Below are 15,705 nucleotides of genomic sequence, written 5' to 3' on the forward strand. Positions count from 1 at the left end.
TAGAAAAGCACAGCAGGTCAGGGAGCATCCGAGGAGCAGGAGAGTCGAGATTTTGAGCATAAGCCCTTCATCGGGAATAGGCAGGGGTTGGGGAGCTGAGATATAAATAGAAAGGGGTGGGGAGGTACCTAGGAAGATGGTAGGTAGATGTAGATGAGGGGTCATGCTGATAGGTTGGAAGGGAGGGTGGAGCGGTAATAATTTAGCACACCGACTTGTACACCACTGAAGCCAGGCGCCAACTCATGGACACCTCTTCCTACCACCCTGTCAACCACGACCTCACCGCCCATCACCAAACCATCATCTTACCAGACCATCCGCAACCTCATCAGCTCAGGGGATCTCCCATCCAAAAGTCTCCAACCACACAGTCCCGGAACCCCACAGCACCCGTTTCTACCTCATACCCTCCACTCTGACCTATCAACATTACATCCCACCTGCATCTACCTATTGCATTCCCAGCTATCTGGCCCCCCAAGCCCCACCCCACTATTTATCTCTCAGACCCCTTCCCTACAACATTCCTGATGGACTAATGGCCGAAACATCAATCCCCCTGCTCCTTGGATGCTATCTGGCCTGCTGTGCTTTTCCAGTGCCACACTTTGACCAAATTATCGGCCAACAGGTTTATTTGAAATCACAAACTTTTTTTTTTCTCATTGCTGTTTGCAAGAACTTGCTACATGCAAATGGGCAACTCTATTTCCCTAAATCCCAACAGAAATGATACTTTAAAAGTACTGAGATCCTGTAGGATATCCTGAGGTTGATAAACTCGCCAAATAAATGCAAGGCAACACATTAACACTCCAAACTTACGAGAGTAAAGGTCAATGTTTTCATCATATTTCTGTTTGGTAATCATCAAATTTTGTTTTTCTTTAAAATGCAGTACATTTCTGATACTGTACATGCTTAAATGTCCTGACTTAGATTAGAAACACTGGTCCACATATTCCAATATCCAGACAAACATTTCTGTAACATGGATGGAAGTTGTATATTGAGACCCGAGAAATCTCTGATGCAGTATGCTTTGAGAATTACCTGGGGTAGAAGATTCTGGTAGTCAGTTACCCAACAGCTGGAACCTTCCAAACATATCAATTTTAAAAAAAACACTGGAGAATTCACAGGGTTACACTTCAGTTAATAGTTACACAGGAATGGTGAGACAATTTAGAAACCTTCATCTAATATCTGGGTAGCTAGTAACCTGACCCCAATATAGCATACACCATTATCACCACACACACAGACTACACCTACTCCAGACCCCCTTCTTCCTACCAATCCCTCTAGGCTGCACTGCTGCACAGCCACTTTATGAGAGTCCACACATAGTGTGCTGCACACTGAATTCCATTACCACACACCAACTTCATAGTTCCATGCAGCAAAAATAAATATTACAGGGAATGCAGCTTACAACCCACAGAATTTGTCTTGGCACCCCCCCCTCTCCCATGAACCTGGTGCTGACTCACTCCTCTCAGGACATGACTCTCCTCCCCTCCACCTTTCTGCGAGACACGACACCACCCCTTCTGCCCCGCGATCCAGCACCCTCCCCTATGCTGCCTTTCCCAACATGTACTCACCACTTGGACCCAATAATCTCCAACCACCCCAAAACCATCCATCATTTACCTGTCTGCTTCTCCCCTTGCACCCTACCCACCTGGCACCTTACCTCAACGACACCCTAACCCTCATACTTGCCTTTTCACATAAGTTGTCAAAGCGGCTCTGTGTGGTTGGTCAGTAAAATCACAGAATACAGCAGCTGATTACTGTGAAAGACCAGCGTGGCTTGACTTCCTGCATCTATCCTGCAATACAAAGGGAGCTGTCAGATTTAAAGGGTGCTTCACATCTCTGGAGCAGCCCTGATCAGAACCTCCTGTTAGAAATAAGGTGCTCTTTCTTAACATAATAAAAAGGAGAACGGTGGTAATTCGAGCATGGTTGCCATTTCCTCAGAAAATCTGGGGCCAAAGATCTTTTAGGACACAGCACATCAAGACTTGCAACTGAGTCCACCAAACAGAAAGCAGATGAAAGATGCCAATATATGCTCTTAGTTGTAACCTTGCAAGCCATCAATCCTTTATCTGTCACGTTTAAAATTAGAAGTTTTAAGAATCTCAAAGCCAAATTTGCTCCAGCTACATGCAGGAATTAGACAAGTTTAAGCTGATCCATTTCGGGAAGGAAAATACAGAAAAGGCTGATCTTGCACTGACAAATCATATTGATGAAAATGCGGTTTTGCTGTCAAATGTGGTCAAACTATCTGCAGAAATTTTAAGGGAGAATTAATTTGTAATTTCAACAAGTTCTCAAAAATAGCAGTGAAGCCAAATGCAAAGTGTTGTCTATACAAACAGGAGAATCACAAGTGAGTTCAAAAATTCGGAACTGAAACTCCTTTTCTTTTCCCTTTTCCCAAACTTGCAGGCCAATATGCTCGAAAATAACTGCATACGTTGTCAACATGCCATGATTTATCCACCATGATCTGAGCCATTACAAATGAACTTAAGCTTTAGTGCTGTCTGTGACTCATTTAGACAAACTGACACCATGTAAAATCCTCTTTGACAGTATGAAAGAAAAAGTAAAAACAAGGAGATTTTAAGAGCATAAATTGCACTGTATAATCGTTGGTTTCAAAGCATATATTTATACAAAATTGAAGACAAATACAACTCACTCTCCAAATGTCAACAATGCTTCAGCAATCTTTATCTGAAAATTAACAGAACAGTCTGCATGAAAACAGTAATCACACTAAAGATTCTTGATTTACAGTGTGACAAAAAGAATGTGAATTCCTGTGTTCCAAATTAAGTTAACTTTTGCTTGGAACATTCTGCTAAAAAAAATAAACAGGAATCATGGTACTTCCAGCACTCCAGCAATAAAAGCAACTCCAGTACATATCTGATTTTATTTCCCCTGTTTGGCTGTAAATGTTGTTTGAATCTCAGCTGGCACCACTCCAAATTACTCCACATCAAAAACATGCAATAGCACATCACATTTTATAACCTTGTAAAATTAGAATTCTTACATATTCAATGTGTGGTTCTACCACAGCAGTTTTCACACCAATACACTTAAGAATGTATCTATGAAAAAATACTTGTGGCAGCAATGTCAAAGGATCAAATTAGTACTCCCATCACACTTTGCCCAAAAAGAGAAAACACATATACTCACGCGTGTGCTTGCACACACAAACAAAGGATACTTTACAATAAAAAGGAGTGGTAACTTAATGTAGCTTTACTGCAAGGGTATAGGATTACATTGCCCCAGCAAAAAAATACCCATCACTCTTTTCAGAGCACCTTCCTGCATGACCAATGCAAAACATGGAACGTAAAATGGAAATGTAATTATTTCGGTGTGAAACCAACTCTGTACCAAACTTCTAAGAAGATGGACAAGACCCAGGTACACTGTGGAAAACAAAACAAATCCAGAAATTGCTGAGGAAACTCACCGGGTCTGGCAACAGCTGTGCAGGGAAAGCAGAGCCAATGTTTTGAATCCAGCAACCCTGCTTCAGAACTATTTTGAAGAAGGGTCACTGAACTCGAAATGTTAACTCTGCTTTCTCTCCACAGGTGTTGCCAGACCTGCTGAGTTTCTCCAGCAATTTCTGTTTTTGTTTCATGTTTCAAGCATCTGCAGTACTTTATTTTATTTCTGTGGAAAACAAAGGTGTCAATGACCATCTTTATACCAAATCCTTCCACCATTCATGCCAAGCCAGAAGATGCATTACTTAGTCCAGTCTAGCTCAACGTTAGGGCAAAGAAACATTGTGCTTATATACTTTATGTACATATATAATAAAGGTTCTATGAAACAATACATTTTCATTGTGTTAATTCTAAAATGCAAAAATTCCAATCAATGATAGATGTAATTAAAATTACAGCACAACAGAATTTGCTCAGTATTCATGTCCTTCCAGAAAGTTCAATGATTAGCTGCTACATTCTGCTTGACATTTAAAAGCATCCCTCTACAGCTGCACCATAAGTTATCGCACCCCCCCCCCCCCCACTTCATCACATAACCATTCCTAGCCTCCTCTCCCCATTCCACTCTGCTCAATCCAAGTTGGCAAGCTCTGAGGACGTTTAACTATATGATTTTTTTTCCTTTCAAAGAGAATGTCAAACCTTTGGAATACAGTGCATCTCTAAAGATCTTCAAAAGAAAGTTTGAGGTTACTTCCAGTGAAAAAAAGCAATTGATCATAAGTCAATGCAGCCATTTGGTTGGGGATATGAGAGAAATACACCACATCTTGCTTTCCAATGCACAATTGCCCCTACAACCTTTGGGCCTGGATTCTGTTACTGACCTTTTCCAATGACTGGTAGAGGTATGTAATGTCTGGTCATGATTCTCCTGTCATCATGACTGTGGGAAAAAGCTCAATGGACAGCTGGCCTTTCCTGCACATAATTTTCATCTGATCACACATTAAATATGCATAAGGTGTTAAGCAGTGAAATGTGTGCTCACTTCCCAGTGAGTAGACCTTCACTATATTCTGATCCAGTGTTCAAAAAAGGCAAATCCTTCATGTTCAGGAAATTAAATTCAATAGACACAAATATAGACACTATAAAGCTGATCTTTATAGTGTTTGATATCAATGCATTTAAAAAAAGACATTTTTTTCAATTTGCTCTTGGCATCACTGGCAAGGCCAATATTTATTGCCCATCCCTAACCACCAGGAGCACTCAACAACATTGCTGTGGGTCTGGAGTCGCATGTTGGCCGGACTAGGTAAGGATGGCAGATCACTTTCCCATTAGTGTACCAGATGGGTTTTAAAACAGTGGTCATAATCACTATTAGGCTAAATTCTAGACTTTTTCATTTAATTCAAATGTCACCATCTGTATAGTGGTATTAAATTTCTGTCCTCAAAAAATTAGCCTAGAATTCTGGATTACTTGCCCAATGACACTGCCATTAGACTACCCAAAAAGTCTAAAACAATGTCCAATCACTTATAATAACAGCATAAAGAATATAGTCAACTCAGCTGAAGGAAGACACCAAACATGAACAAAATATGAGCATGTCCAACTTGTCCCCTGTTGAATCCCACAAAGATAGTTTTTGGTCAATGAGTGCCTTTTTTTTAAATTCTCATTTTAAAGCCTGCTTCTAACAGTAAAACAAAACATGACTCACAAATTACCTCAGACTCGGTTACAAGCATATTATTAACCTTTTGCCCTCGCCAGAAAGACAGCATCAATCCAATCGATGTATATTGAGTGAACCAGATTCTAGAGTCCCTAAGAGGGCTAGGGGTTAAGAGCAGTAACAGAGGGGAAACACTTCCCTCCCAGGCCAGTTTAAAAAAAAAGACAAAATTGGAGATATCAGGTTTAATGCATGGCTTGTTCCGCACTCAAGGCTTTAACAAGGCATCTTCTTCACAGGCAGCCGTGTGTTTCAGCTGTAAGGCAAACAGCAGCGTTTGTCCCTGCCCCCTCCCGTTGAAACATTCGATATGAGTATCTGTATTCCACAGTGGGAATTAAGTCCAGTCATTCTGGAAATGTGCAACAACATTTCGATACAAAAACATGCTTCCTGATCCAGTAACGTTTCCATTACGCCTTCCAATTTCTCCCCCACTCCCAAAAGTGAGCCACAACTCGGCGACAATTGAAAAAACATATAATCCGCTGCTCTTTGGAAGCACTGGCTATTAAATATAACTTTTCTATCTTGCAAGCGACCGTTTATTCAGAATTGTTGAAAAGCTGCCACCTATATGTTTGACTGATCTCAATCCAGTTACCCACAGTTTCCAGGTCAGGCACAAAACTTTTTTTAACCAAACAGAAAGCGGGTTCACTTGGTCAATGGGTCGAATCAGAATGAATAGAGAGAAGTGATTAACTCCAAGCGACCCCTGGCAGGCGGCCCTTAATGGGAATTTGTATTTGCAACAAAATCTAAATTGTCACTTGCAAGTTTTCTTCCCATTTTTCTTTCCTGCTCCTTGATTTAAAATGTGGCTCCACATTAAAGGATAACACCTCAAATAGCTTCCCAATCATACTAAAGGCCAGATGTGCTGTGCCTATATTTTCCATTCAACAATACCTTTGGCTCGGTTTTAGCACGTCCCATTTATCAGCAACAGACTGTATTCACCAGCTTCCTCCCAAACTAAAATCTGTTAAACGCTTTAAGTACTGACAGTTACGTGCATGGCTGCGATTAGAGTAAAAGGAACCTCCCAATTTACAGTGTGCACCGATCTCTGTAAAATCAGAATGCCAATCCACAGATGCAAGAGGGAGAAAGGAGTCAGCACTTTTAGAGAAATGCTTTCAATCTAAATTCAGTGTTGAATGAACAAACATACACAACGTTGCACACCTACTCAACAGCAAGCATCAGTCGAGCAGAGTGGCTCGGGCTTGCTGCTGCATCTGACCTCTGAAAGCGACAACAACAAGGTCGGTCAGCGCTGAGCCTGAAAGCCCGTGTACCGGGCGTCTAATGATATACTCACAAGATCGTCGTTTGCGGGGAGACAGCAGGTATGTGCTCCAGCATGAGATGCATGCACCTCACCGTGGTGCGGAAACAAAGGCACCGGCTCGGGCAAGCAGCACTGCGCATTGGGAAGGCGGCCACGAAGAGCCATGCTACTGCCAGGAAAAGCGAGCGGAGTTTCCAGCGCATCGCAGCGGCCGCTCTGCCTCTGAGCGAACGCCCGCTCACTTGCATTAGGAGCAGCAGGAGAGTCGGCAGCTGAGAGTCAGCGGAACAACCAGCAGCCGCGACCGCTCAACCGAACCTGGCACCCCTCGGGCATTGTGATGTCACCCGATTGACAGCCACGGCCGGCGAACCGCCTCGCCGGACATAAGACCCCGCCCATCGAACACCCAATCGGAGACGTGAGGACGTGCCAGCACGTTGGGTTGTGTGTCAGGGCTTTGCAACATTTGGTCTGCGGAGGGGGAAGAGCACTATCCCTGAAAACTTACTGATGTTTGCCTTCCCTATCCCGATTAACCTCTCGCTGTTCGTCTGCTTTTCTTTTTTAAAGAAAATAAAACTTGCAAAGTTCTCAACCCCCTTGAAGATGCGCTGTGCTTCTGTTTGGTTTTTGCTTCACCTGCCCTGTCGTGGAGAAACTGAAAATCCAAAAGTTGTGTTTTAGGTGGACCAGTTCCTTTTTTTTTGTTTCGAGAGTTTTGCGGGATGATCAGATAAGGGTTGAGTAAGGGAGGGAAATGTACTGGTTATAGTGGGGATGGGACCGTCGGACACCCTGTGACCAAGACGTACCGTGTGGGCGAGGATGGTAAACCGGACTGTACAAAGGAAGCGGAGTTTAGGGCTCAAGGGATTTTTCTTTAGGTGGGTAGCGTTTGGTATGATTCTGTGTTGGGGAGTAACCTCTGTTCGGACCAATGAATGGTGCAAGAGATACAGGAACGGCCAAATGTGCAGGCGATACGAACCCGTTTAGTTTTAAAAGTACGAGTTAGACATTGAATAAAAGAAAGCTGGGAGAGAGTTTTTCAGGCTCAAGTTGAAAAGACAATCAATTCGATGAAGATACCATAAAGCTAATTAAATACTGTGTGTTATACGAAGAGGTGGCTCTCGTAAAAGTTGAGATGTTAAAGTGAGTAGATGGAAATCTTTGCTGGGATTTCTTTGGCATACTGTACAATATGAACTGTTAAATAGCCGGTTTGCGTCTTACAATTTCTATGCAAGGCATTCAGATGCTTTGGCCTGGAATTTGGAGGAACGATTTAATTTGGAGCTCTAGAACATTGTTCTGAAAATGAGGTTTTTGCAAATTGGCAGGAGATAATGGAAGATGCAGTAATTCTGCCCAATTTATTAGAGCAGCGAACAGCCCACTCAACAACAGGCACTGCGATTTGAACAGTGATTGAATATATAGCATTTGATTTAAAGGCAGCAAAATGTTTCAAAGCATTAACATAAATGAAAGCAGACATCATGTGGAATTCCGGAGAGTTAAAAAGAACCAAATTGCATTTATATAGCATCAGAATATCCACCCAAAAATCTTACATTCAATAATTATGCAGTGTAATCATATAATCTAGAAAGAAAATGTGGAGCAGTTTGGCACAGAACAGGATCCTCAAAATCAACAGAAGATAAATGGTCAAATTTATTTCATTGATGTGGTTAGAGAGAGAAATGTTGGCGAGAGCACCAATCAGAAAACTTTTTGGAAACAGCGCAAATTTATAATTTTTTTATACCCTACAATGCAGCGATGATGGATAGGAGAATATATCTTTATTGGAAGAAAAAAAATGCAGCTGAGGAAGCAAGGCAGAATAAAGTCTCAAGGTTAGCTGTAGAGAGACTAAGAATGAATAAAGTGATTTTGAAGTTGATACATGAAGGGTTAAAAGTTCATCTTTACTGTGAAACATTATATTTCTCCATCCATGAAATAATAAAGTCAATGATTTGATTTGATTTATTATCTAGAGTCATAGTCATAGAGACGGCACGGTGGGCAGCACGGTGGCACAGTGGTTAGTGCTGCTGCCTCACAGCGCCAGAGACCCGGGTTCAATTCCCGCCTCAGGCGACTGACTGTGTGGAGTTTGCACGTTCTCCCCGTGTCTGCGTGGGTTTCCTCCAGTTTCCTCCCACAGTCCAAAGATGTGCAGGTCAGGTGAATTGGCCATGCTAAATTGCCCGTAGTGTTAGGTAAGGGGTAAATGTAGGGGTATGGGTGGGTTTCGCTTCGGCGGGGCGGTGTGGACTTGTTGGGCCGAAGGGCCTGTTTCCACATTGTAAGTAATCTAATCTAAGTTGTGTTATCAGCAAATTTGTAAATGGAGTTAGAAAAGAATTTGACCACATGGTCTTAACTGTACAAGGAGTATAGTAAGGGGCTGAGTACGCAACCTTGCGGGACACCAGTGTTCACATTCACAATACTTATATTCTTTCTGAATATTGATGTTAATACAGAAGCTCACTTATTATTTTGTAAAACATGCCACAATTTCAAGGTAACTGAAGCTTTTCACTAGCCAACACAAGTTATAGCCAATAAACCACATCTTTTAACAAAGGTCAAAACCCACAGCTTTGAAGATATAAAGTAAAGGCAAGAGACATATAATTATAATTAAACTAGATCAACAGCCAGTTACAAATTACTACTTGGAACATTCTCTATCCAAGTACACTTGCCTGAATTGGGTATCAAAGGGGAACACTACATTCCACATATCTAGTTTTTAAAGAAATTAGCAAATGATTTCCCACTTGCAAACTCTTAGGATCACTACAATAACAACATTGAAAAACAATGGACAAACATTTTTCAACAATAGCATTCAATTCATTAGACAAATATGTTTGTGGGTTAACTAATGTTTGCATTTTAGCTTGTACGTTGGTTGAATGGAAAGTTATCTATGCAATAGTAATGTCAGAGATTTTGTTGCAAACAATGAAAAATATATCTGGATGATTATGATTCACTCTTGAAGATCAATGTGAAACATATGGCTCTGTTTATAATTGCTGAAATGTTAATAAAGTAAACACTCTACAGCAGTATTACATCAGCTGAGAAATTGTTTCAATGTTCATAATGCCTTTAGAAAATAAAGTAGAAATAACTAAAGATACCAAATTATGGTAAAAGTAATGGGTTGCAAGCAAAAGGATTATGAAAAGAGTTAGCAAGTATGTGCTCCAATTGCAAGAATACTATTAGTCACAGGGACTTCAACTTTTCAAATTTTTACCAGTTTCTTAAATTAAGGAAGAGAGAAGTTGCTGATATCACTCAGATAGAGTCATAGAGATGTACAGCATGGAAACAGACCTTTCGGTCCAACTCGTCCATGCTCACCAGATATCCCAACACAATCTAGTCTCACCTGCCAGCACCCAGCCCATATCCCTCCAAACCCTTCCTATTCATATACCCATCCAAATGCCTTTTAAATGTTGCAATTGTACCAGCCTCCAGCACTTCCTCTGGAAGCTCATTCCATACACGTGCTACCCTCTGTGTGAAAATGTTGCCCCTTAGGTCTCTTTCATATCTTTCCACTCTCACCCTAAACCTACGCCCTCTAGTTCTGGACTCCCCGACCCCAGGGAAAAGACTTTACCTATTTACCCGATCCATGCCCCTCATAATTTAGTAAACCTTTATAAGGTCACCCCTCAGCCTCCGATGCTCCAGGAAAAACAGCCCCATCCTGTTCAGCCTCTCCCTATAGCTCAAATCCTCCAACCTTGGCAACCTTTCCGAACCCTTTCAAGTTTCACAACATCTTTCCGATAGGAAGGACACCAGGATTGCACGCAATATTCCAACAGTGGCCTAACCAATGTCCTGTACAGCCGCAACATGACCTCCAACTCCTGTACTCAATACTCTGACCAATAAAGGAAAGCATACCAAATGCCTTCTTCACTATCCTATCTACCTGCAACTCCACTTTCAAGGAGCTATGAATCTGCACTCCAAGGTCTCTTTGTTCAGCAACACTCCCTAGGACATTATCATTAAGTGTATAAATCCTGCTAAGGTTTGCTTTCCCAAAATGCAGCACCTCGCATTTATCTGAATTAAACTCTATCTGCCACTTCTCAGCCCATTGGCCCATCTGGCCAAGATCCTGTTGTAATCTGAGGTAACCCTCTTTGCTGTCCACTACACCTCCAATTTTGGTGTCATCTGCAAACTTACTAGCTGTACCTCTTATGCTCGCATCCAAATCATTTATGTAAATGACAAAATCTAAAGCACCCAGCACCGATTCTTGTGGCACTCCACTGGTCACAGGCCTCCAGTCTGAAAAACAACCCTCCACCAGCACCCTCTGTCTTCTTAGTTACTAGTGTGGATGAGAGCATAAATTTGCAAAGGGACATGAATATACTAAATGAATGGGCAAAGCTTTGACAGATGTACTTCAATAGCAGAATTTATAGAATGCAAAGGACAAAGAAATGGTGCAGTGAAAGGCGGGGAAACATAGAGTCATGCTGACAGTGCTGAGGAATTATGGATCAAAAAACTCACAGGTGCAATACATTCTTAGATTCTTCACCATCTTTCCTCTGTCTCTATCCCTTCTTCTAATCCCACATCATGTCATGTGGTCACTATATCCTTTGACTTTCTCCTCTTTTCTGTTCAGCGAAGAATTTAATTTTATCCATTTTATGCCCCCATTTCCAACATGACGCCAATCTCTTCTTCCATCGAAATGCCTCTGTGCCTATTTATTTGGACAGAAGTGCTCCTTCTCCACACTGACCCTTACAAACCACCTTCAACACAACCCACCACATGGACTCTTTGCTCTGGCTATTTGCCTGCATGTGACATCTTCATTGAGAATGGGACAATCAGCTGCCTTATTTTCTCCGCCCTACTCATCCACGCTAACCTGACACCCTCTGAATTTGCTACACTCCATGCCCTCAGATCCAGCCCCGACCTGTTACCAAACATGCTGAGAAATGTGATGTCATTGTCTGACATGCCAACATCTACTTAGAACATAGAAACTTGGAACATAGAACATTACAGCGCAGTACAGGCCCTTCAGCCCTCGATGTTGTACCAACCTGCATAACCAATCTGAAGCCCATCTAACCTATATTCTCATCCATATGTCTATCCAATGACCATTTAAATGCCCTTAAAGTTGGCGAGTCTACTACTCTTGCAGGCAGTGCATTCCACGCCACTACTACTCTCTGAGTAAGGAAACTACCTCTGACATCTCTCCTATATCTATCACCCCTCAATTTAAAGCCATGTCCATTGCCATCCGAGGACTATCCAACCCATCTAATCCACTGATTGTTTCATATGTTTCAATTAAGTCACCTCTCAACCTTCTTTTCTCAAACTAAAACAGCCTCAAGTCCCTCAGACTTTCCTCCTAAGACCTTCCCTCCATACCAGACAACATCCTAGTAAATCTCCTCTGAAACCTTTTTAAAACTTCCACATCCTTTCTATAATGCGGTGACCGGAACTGCACGCATGACTCCAAATGTAGCCACACCAGAGCTTTGTACAGCTGCAGACATGACCTCGTGGTTCCAAAACTCAATTCTTCTACCAATTAGCAGAGACTAATTTCTCCTATCTTTGTCATCTCATGACCCCACCAATGTACATCAAGTTGTTGTTTCCAGGACTGTGACTCCCCTCCACAGCTACCTACTTGTTAGTCACCCAGGCCCAGACAGTCTGCTTCTACCTTCTTTCCAAAATCCACAGACAGATCCATCATTCCAACCTTAGGAAAAGCCACTGGATCTATTTCTTCCTTTCTTGACTCTATTTTATCACACCCACTGTCTTCCCACTCGCATTTGTTATTCTTCTGATGCTTTATGCCGGTTCCATAATTTCCAGTTTTCTGGTGCTAGTCGCCTTGTCTTCACCATGGATGGCAATCCCTCTACATGTCCATTTCTCCATCTGGATGGTCTGAACTTCAGCAGAGGCCCAAACAGTGTCCATTCACCATCACCTTCCCTCATTCTGACTTTAAATAACTTCTCCTTTAACTCATCACACATTTTTCCAAGTCAAAGATGTGGCTATGAGTACCTGCAGGAATGACTTTGTGGATTATGTGGAGCATTCCATTCCTATTTGTTCCCTTCCCACAAACCTTGCTCCAGTATGTCAATGACATCATCAGTGCTATTTACTGTTTTCTCTCATCCAGAATTTCCTTCTCTCACCTTTACCTGATCCACTTTTGACTGTACCTATTGTGGCAAAACCATGGTTTTAAGAGGCGCATTTTATCCTGTCTTTTTTTAAGGAGAGGTTTTGAGCCATAGGCGCTGAGCTGTCTCATTCAAGACAATAAAGTAAAGATGCCTTGTGCTTTTTTGAAGTTGCAACAACAGAAGCAGCATGAATGGGTAGTCAGATTCCCACAGAACCAGGCTTTTAGTTTAGCTGTCATAGCTGTTGGGTGTTTTGAAGCTGGCTGTTGAAGCTGTTACATCTCTCTCGGCCATTGTAAAAAGCCAGAGTTCCCTCTCTGTATCAGAGATTCTGTTTGTGTTCTTTCCTCCTGGATTAGAGAAACATTGCATGTGAGACAATCCATTTTACTGAATCTGCCTTTGCCAAGGGTACATTTATGGGATGTTACTCTGTTGGAACAGATACTGTTTAGTTGTTACATAATCTATAATTCTGTTAAGTTTTCCAATACATTTAATTTTATACCAATTTTTTCTTTCGTTAGTTTGTATTTTAACTGTAGGATAAGAATAAAGTGTGTTTTTTGCATAAAGCCGAGTAGTATCATCAATCAAATTATATCTGGAACACAGCACCTTACACTTAACTTTAAATAAGACAATGGTTTGGATCTAGGCTATCTCCTTAGTATATTTGAATTGAGTTTGGTCTGGTCCATAACATTTTTTTTATTTCTATGTTTGTATTTCTAGGAATAGGATCTTCACCAATATCCATTATGGACTGATCAACTCCCACAATTACCTTGACTGTACTTCCTCATATCCTACTTCCTGCAAGGGTTCCATTCCATTCCCTCAGTATCCCCACCTCATACACTCTGATGATGTCAGAGGGATGCCATGTTCTTGCTTTCCCTCAACCAAAGATGACTGCCCCCCCCCCCCGCCCCTCCCCACCCACTCTGGTTGCCAGGGCCCTCAACCATGTCCATCCCTGCACCTCTGCCTTACTCCTTCCCCTCTTTCCCAGAACAATGACTGAGTTCCCCTTGTCATCTATTTTAGCAGTACCTGTATTCAGAGGATCTTATCCTACCATTTATGCACCTCTGGCAAAAACCACACCAAACACATTTTTCCCTCACCTGATAGGCAGCATCCCATAGAGAACCTTCACTCTGCAACATCCAAGTCCATTCCTTTATCCTCCATCACTCTTAATGCCTGCCCATGCCTCCATGACAGTCACAGAAGATGTAACACTTGCCCATTTACCTCTTTGCTCTTTGCTGTCCAAAGCTCCAAACACTTCATCCAGCTGAAGCAACAGTTTACTTGTACTCTTTTCAATTTTGACTGCTGTATTTGCTGCTCACAATACAGTCTCCTCTACACTGATGAGATCAAGCACAAACTGGCTGACTACTTTGCTGAAAACCTCTGTTCTGTTCATAAAAATGACATAACCTTCCAGTTCTTTTCCTTTCAATAAACCACCTTGCTCCCATTCCAACATTTCCATCCTAAGCCTGCTATTAGTGTTTCAATGATCCTCAACACTAGCTGGACTGTCAGGACCTAACATTGAGTTCCGAACTTCACAACATGAACACTGTTTCCCATTTGGAGTACATCCCCTTCCCTGCCCTGTCCCTTATTTACATTGGCTTGCTCTCAGTGGATTTGGCCGATTTAACCTACAATTAACACCATTTTGCATTTCTCCTTTACTATCAATAGTATGCTCACCAAACCAACTTATTCCACTTGTTTCTCCTCCCAAATAATCAACAGCATAAGAACCATTTCCCAGCTCCCTTCAGTTCTGAAGAAGAGCCTTTGGACTCAAAACATTAACTCTGGTTTTCTCTGTCCACGTGCTGCCAAACCTCTTGTGTTTCTCCAGGATTTTCTGATTTACCTCAGATATCCAGCACCTGCAGTATTTTATTTTTATCAACCGACTGAATATTGTATTCCATTATCTGCTGTATTCCAAAGGATCACTGCAAAATGACTCAGCAAAGTTTCCCGGATAAAAATCATCTGCTGCGTTCTCTTCAAATAAGTGCAGCAGAGAGGAGGAGGCAGCCAGCAAAACAAAGAAGCTTCACTCCATCAACCTCCTCTAACTCCAGATGGGGATGCAGGGATTCATATTCCAATACAGGGGAAAAGAGCCAGTGAATAAAGGATGCAGAAATAAATGCACACTATTTAGAAAAATACAAAAGTTAAATCAACGACGTGTAAATTATAACTGCCCATGACACCCTTGTGAGTATAGCTGGTGTTTCTAATGTGATTCTGAATACCCTGATAAAGTGTGGCCCTGACATCCACAGCTGACCATATGACTATAAGATGAGTGTCAGAAATTAGGCTACTCAGCCCACTCAGGGCTCACTCAGTTAAATGAGGAAAGACTGTAGAAAGATACAGCACAGAGGGATTCAGAAATCTTTATGCATGAATCACAAAAAAAAAGCAGGTAATACAGAAAGTAAATGCAATGTTGGAATATAAATCAGGGAAGTCTTACAAAAGATATACAAAGCTGAGTGGTAACTTGGCCAAGAAAGTTTAATAGAGCTCAGTGTCTTACTTAGAACCCACTTTTTAATTGGATTTCTCTTTGGGGTCAGATAACTAGACACATTTCTTTCTTATCCTTTTGTTGAGCTAAAGGGAGAGGCTGAATAGGCTGTGGCTATTTTTTTTCTGGCGTGTCGCAGGCTGAAGATGGCCTTATAAAGGTTTATAAAATCATGAGGGGCATGGATAGGGTAAACAGACAAGGTCTTTTCGCTCGGGGTAGGGAAAATATTTGAAAGGGATCTCACGGCAATGTTTTCACACAGAGGATGCTGCATGTATTGAATGAACTGTCAGAGGAAGTGGTGG

General features: G+C 41.8%; 1 protein-coding gene across 5 annotated transcripts in view; it reads right to left on the reverse strand.

Annotated features, from left to right (window-relative positions):
• Nucleotides 1-6,872, reverse strand: part of pxdn (peroxidasin) — a 257,223-nt gene extending 250,351 nt beyond the window's left edge. For all 5 annotated transcript variants that reach the window (XM_072561008.1, XM_072561006.1, XM_072561007.1 and 2 more), the window contains exon 1: nt 6,584-6,872. In XM_072561008.1, coding sequence (XP_072417109.1) covers nt 6,584-6,801 — 218 coding nt within the window. In that variant the 5' untranslated portion in view covers nt 6,802-6,872. The remainder of the gene's footprint in view (nt 1-6,583) is intronic.
• Between the last annotated feature and the right edge of the window lie 8,833 nt (nt 6,873-15,705).

The sequence above is a fragment of the Chiloscyllium punctatum genome, chromosome 3 (assembly GCF_047496795.1).
Source record: "Chiloscyllium punctatum isolate Juve2018m chromosome 3, sChiPun1.3, whole genome shotgun sequence".
Taxonomy (NCBI): domain Eukaryota; kingdom Metazoa; phylum Chordata; class Chondrichthyes; order Orectolobiformes; family Hemiscylliidae; genus Chiloscyllium; species Chiloscyllium punctatum.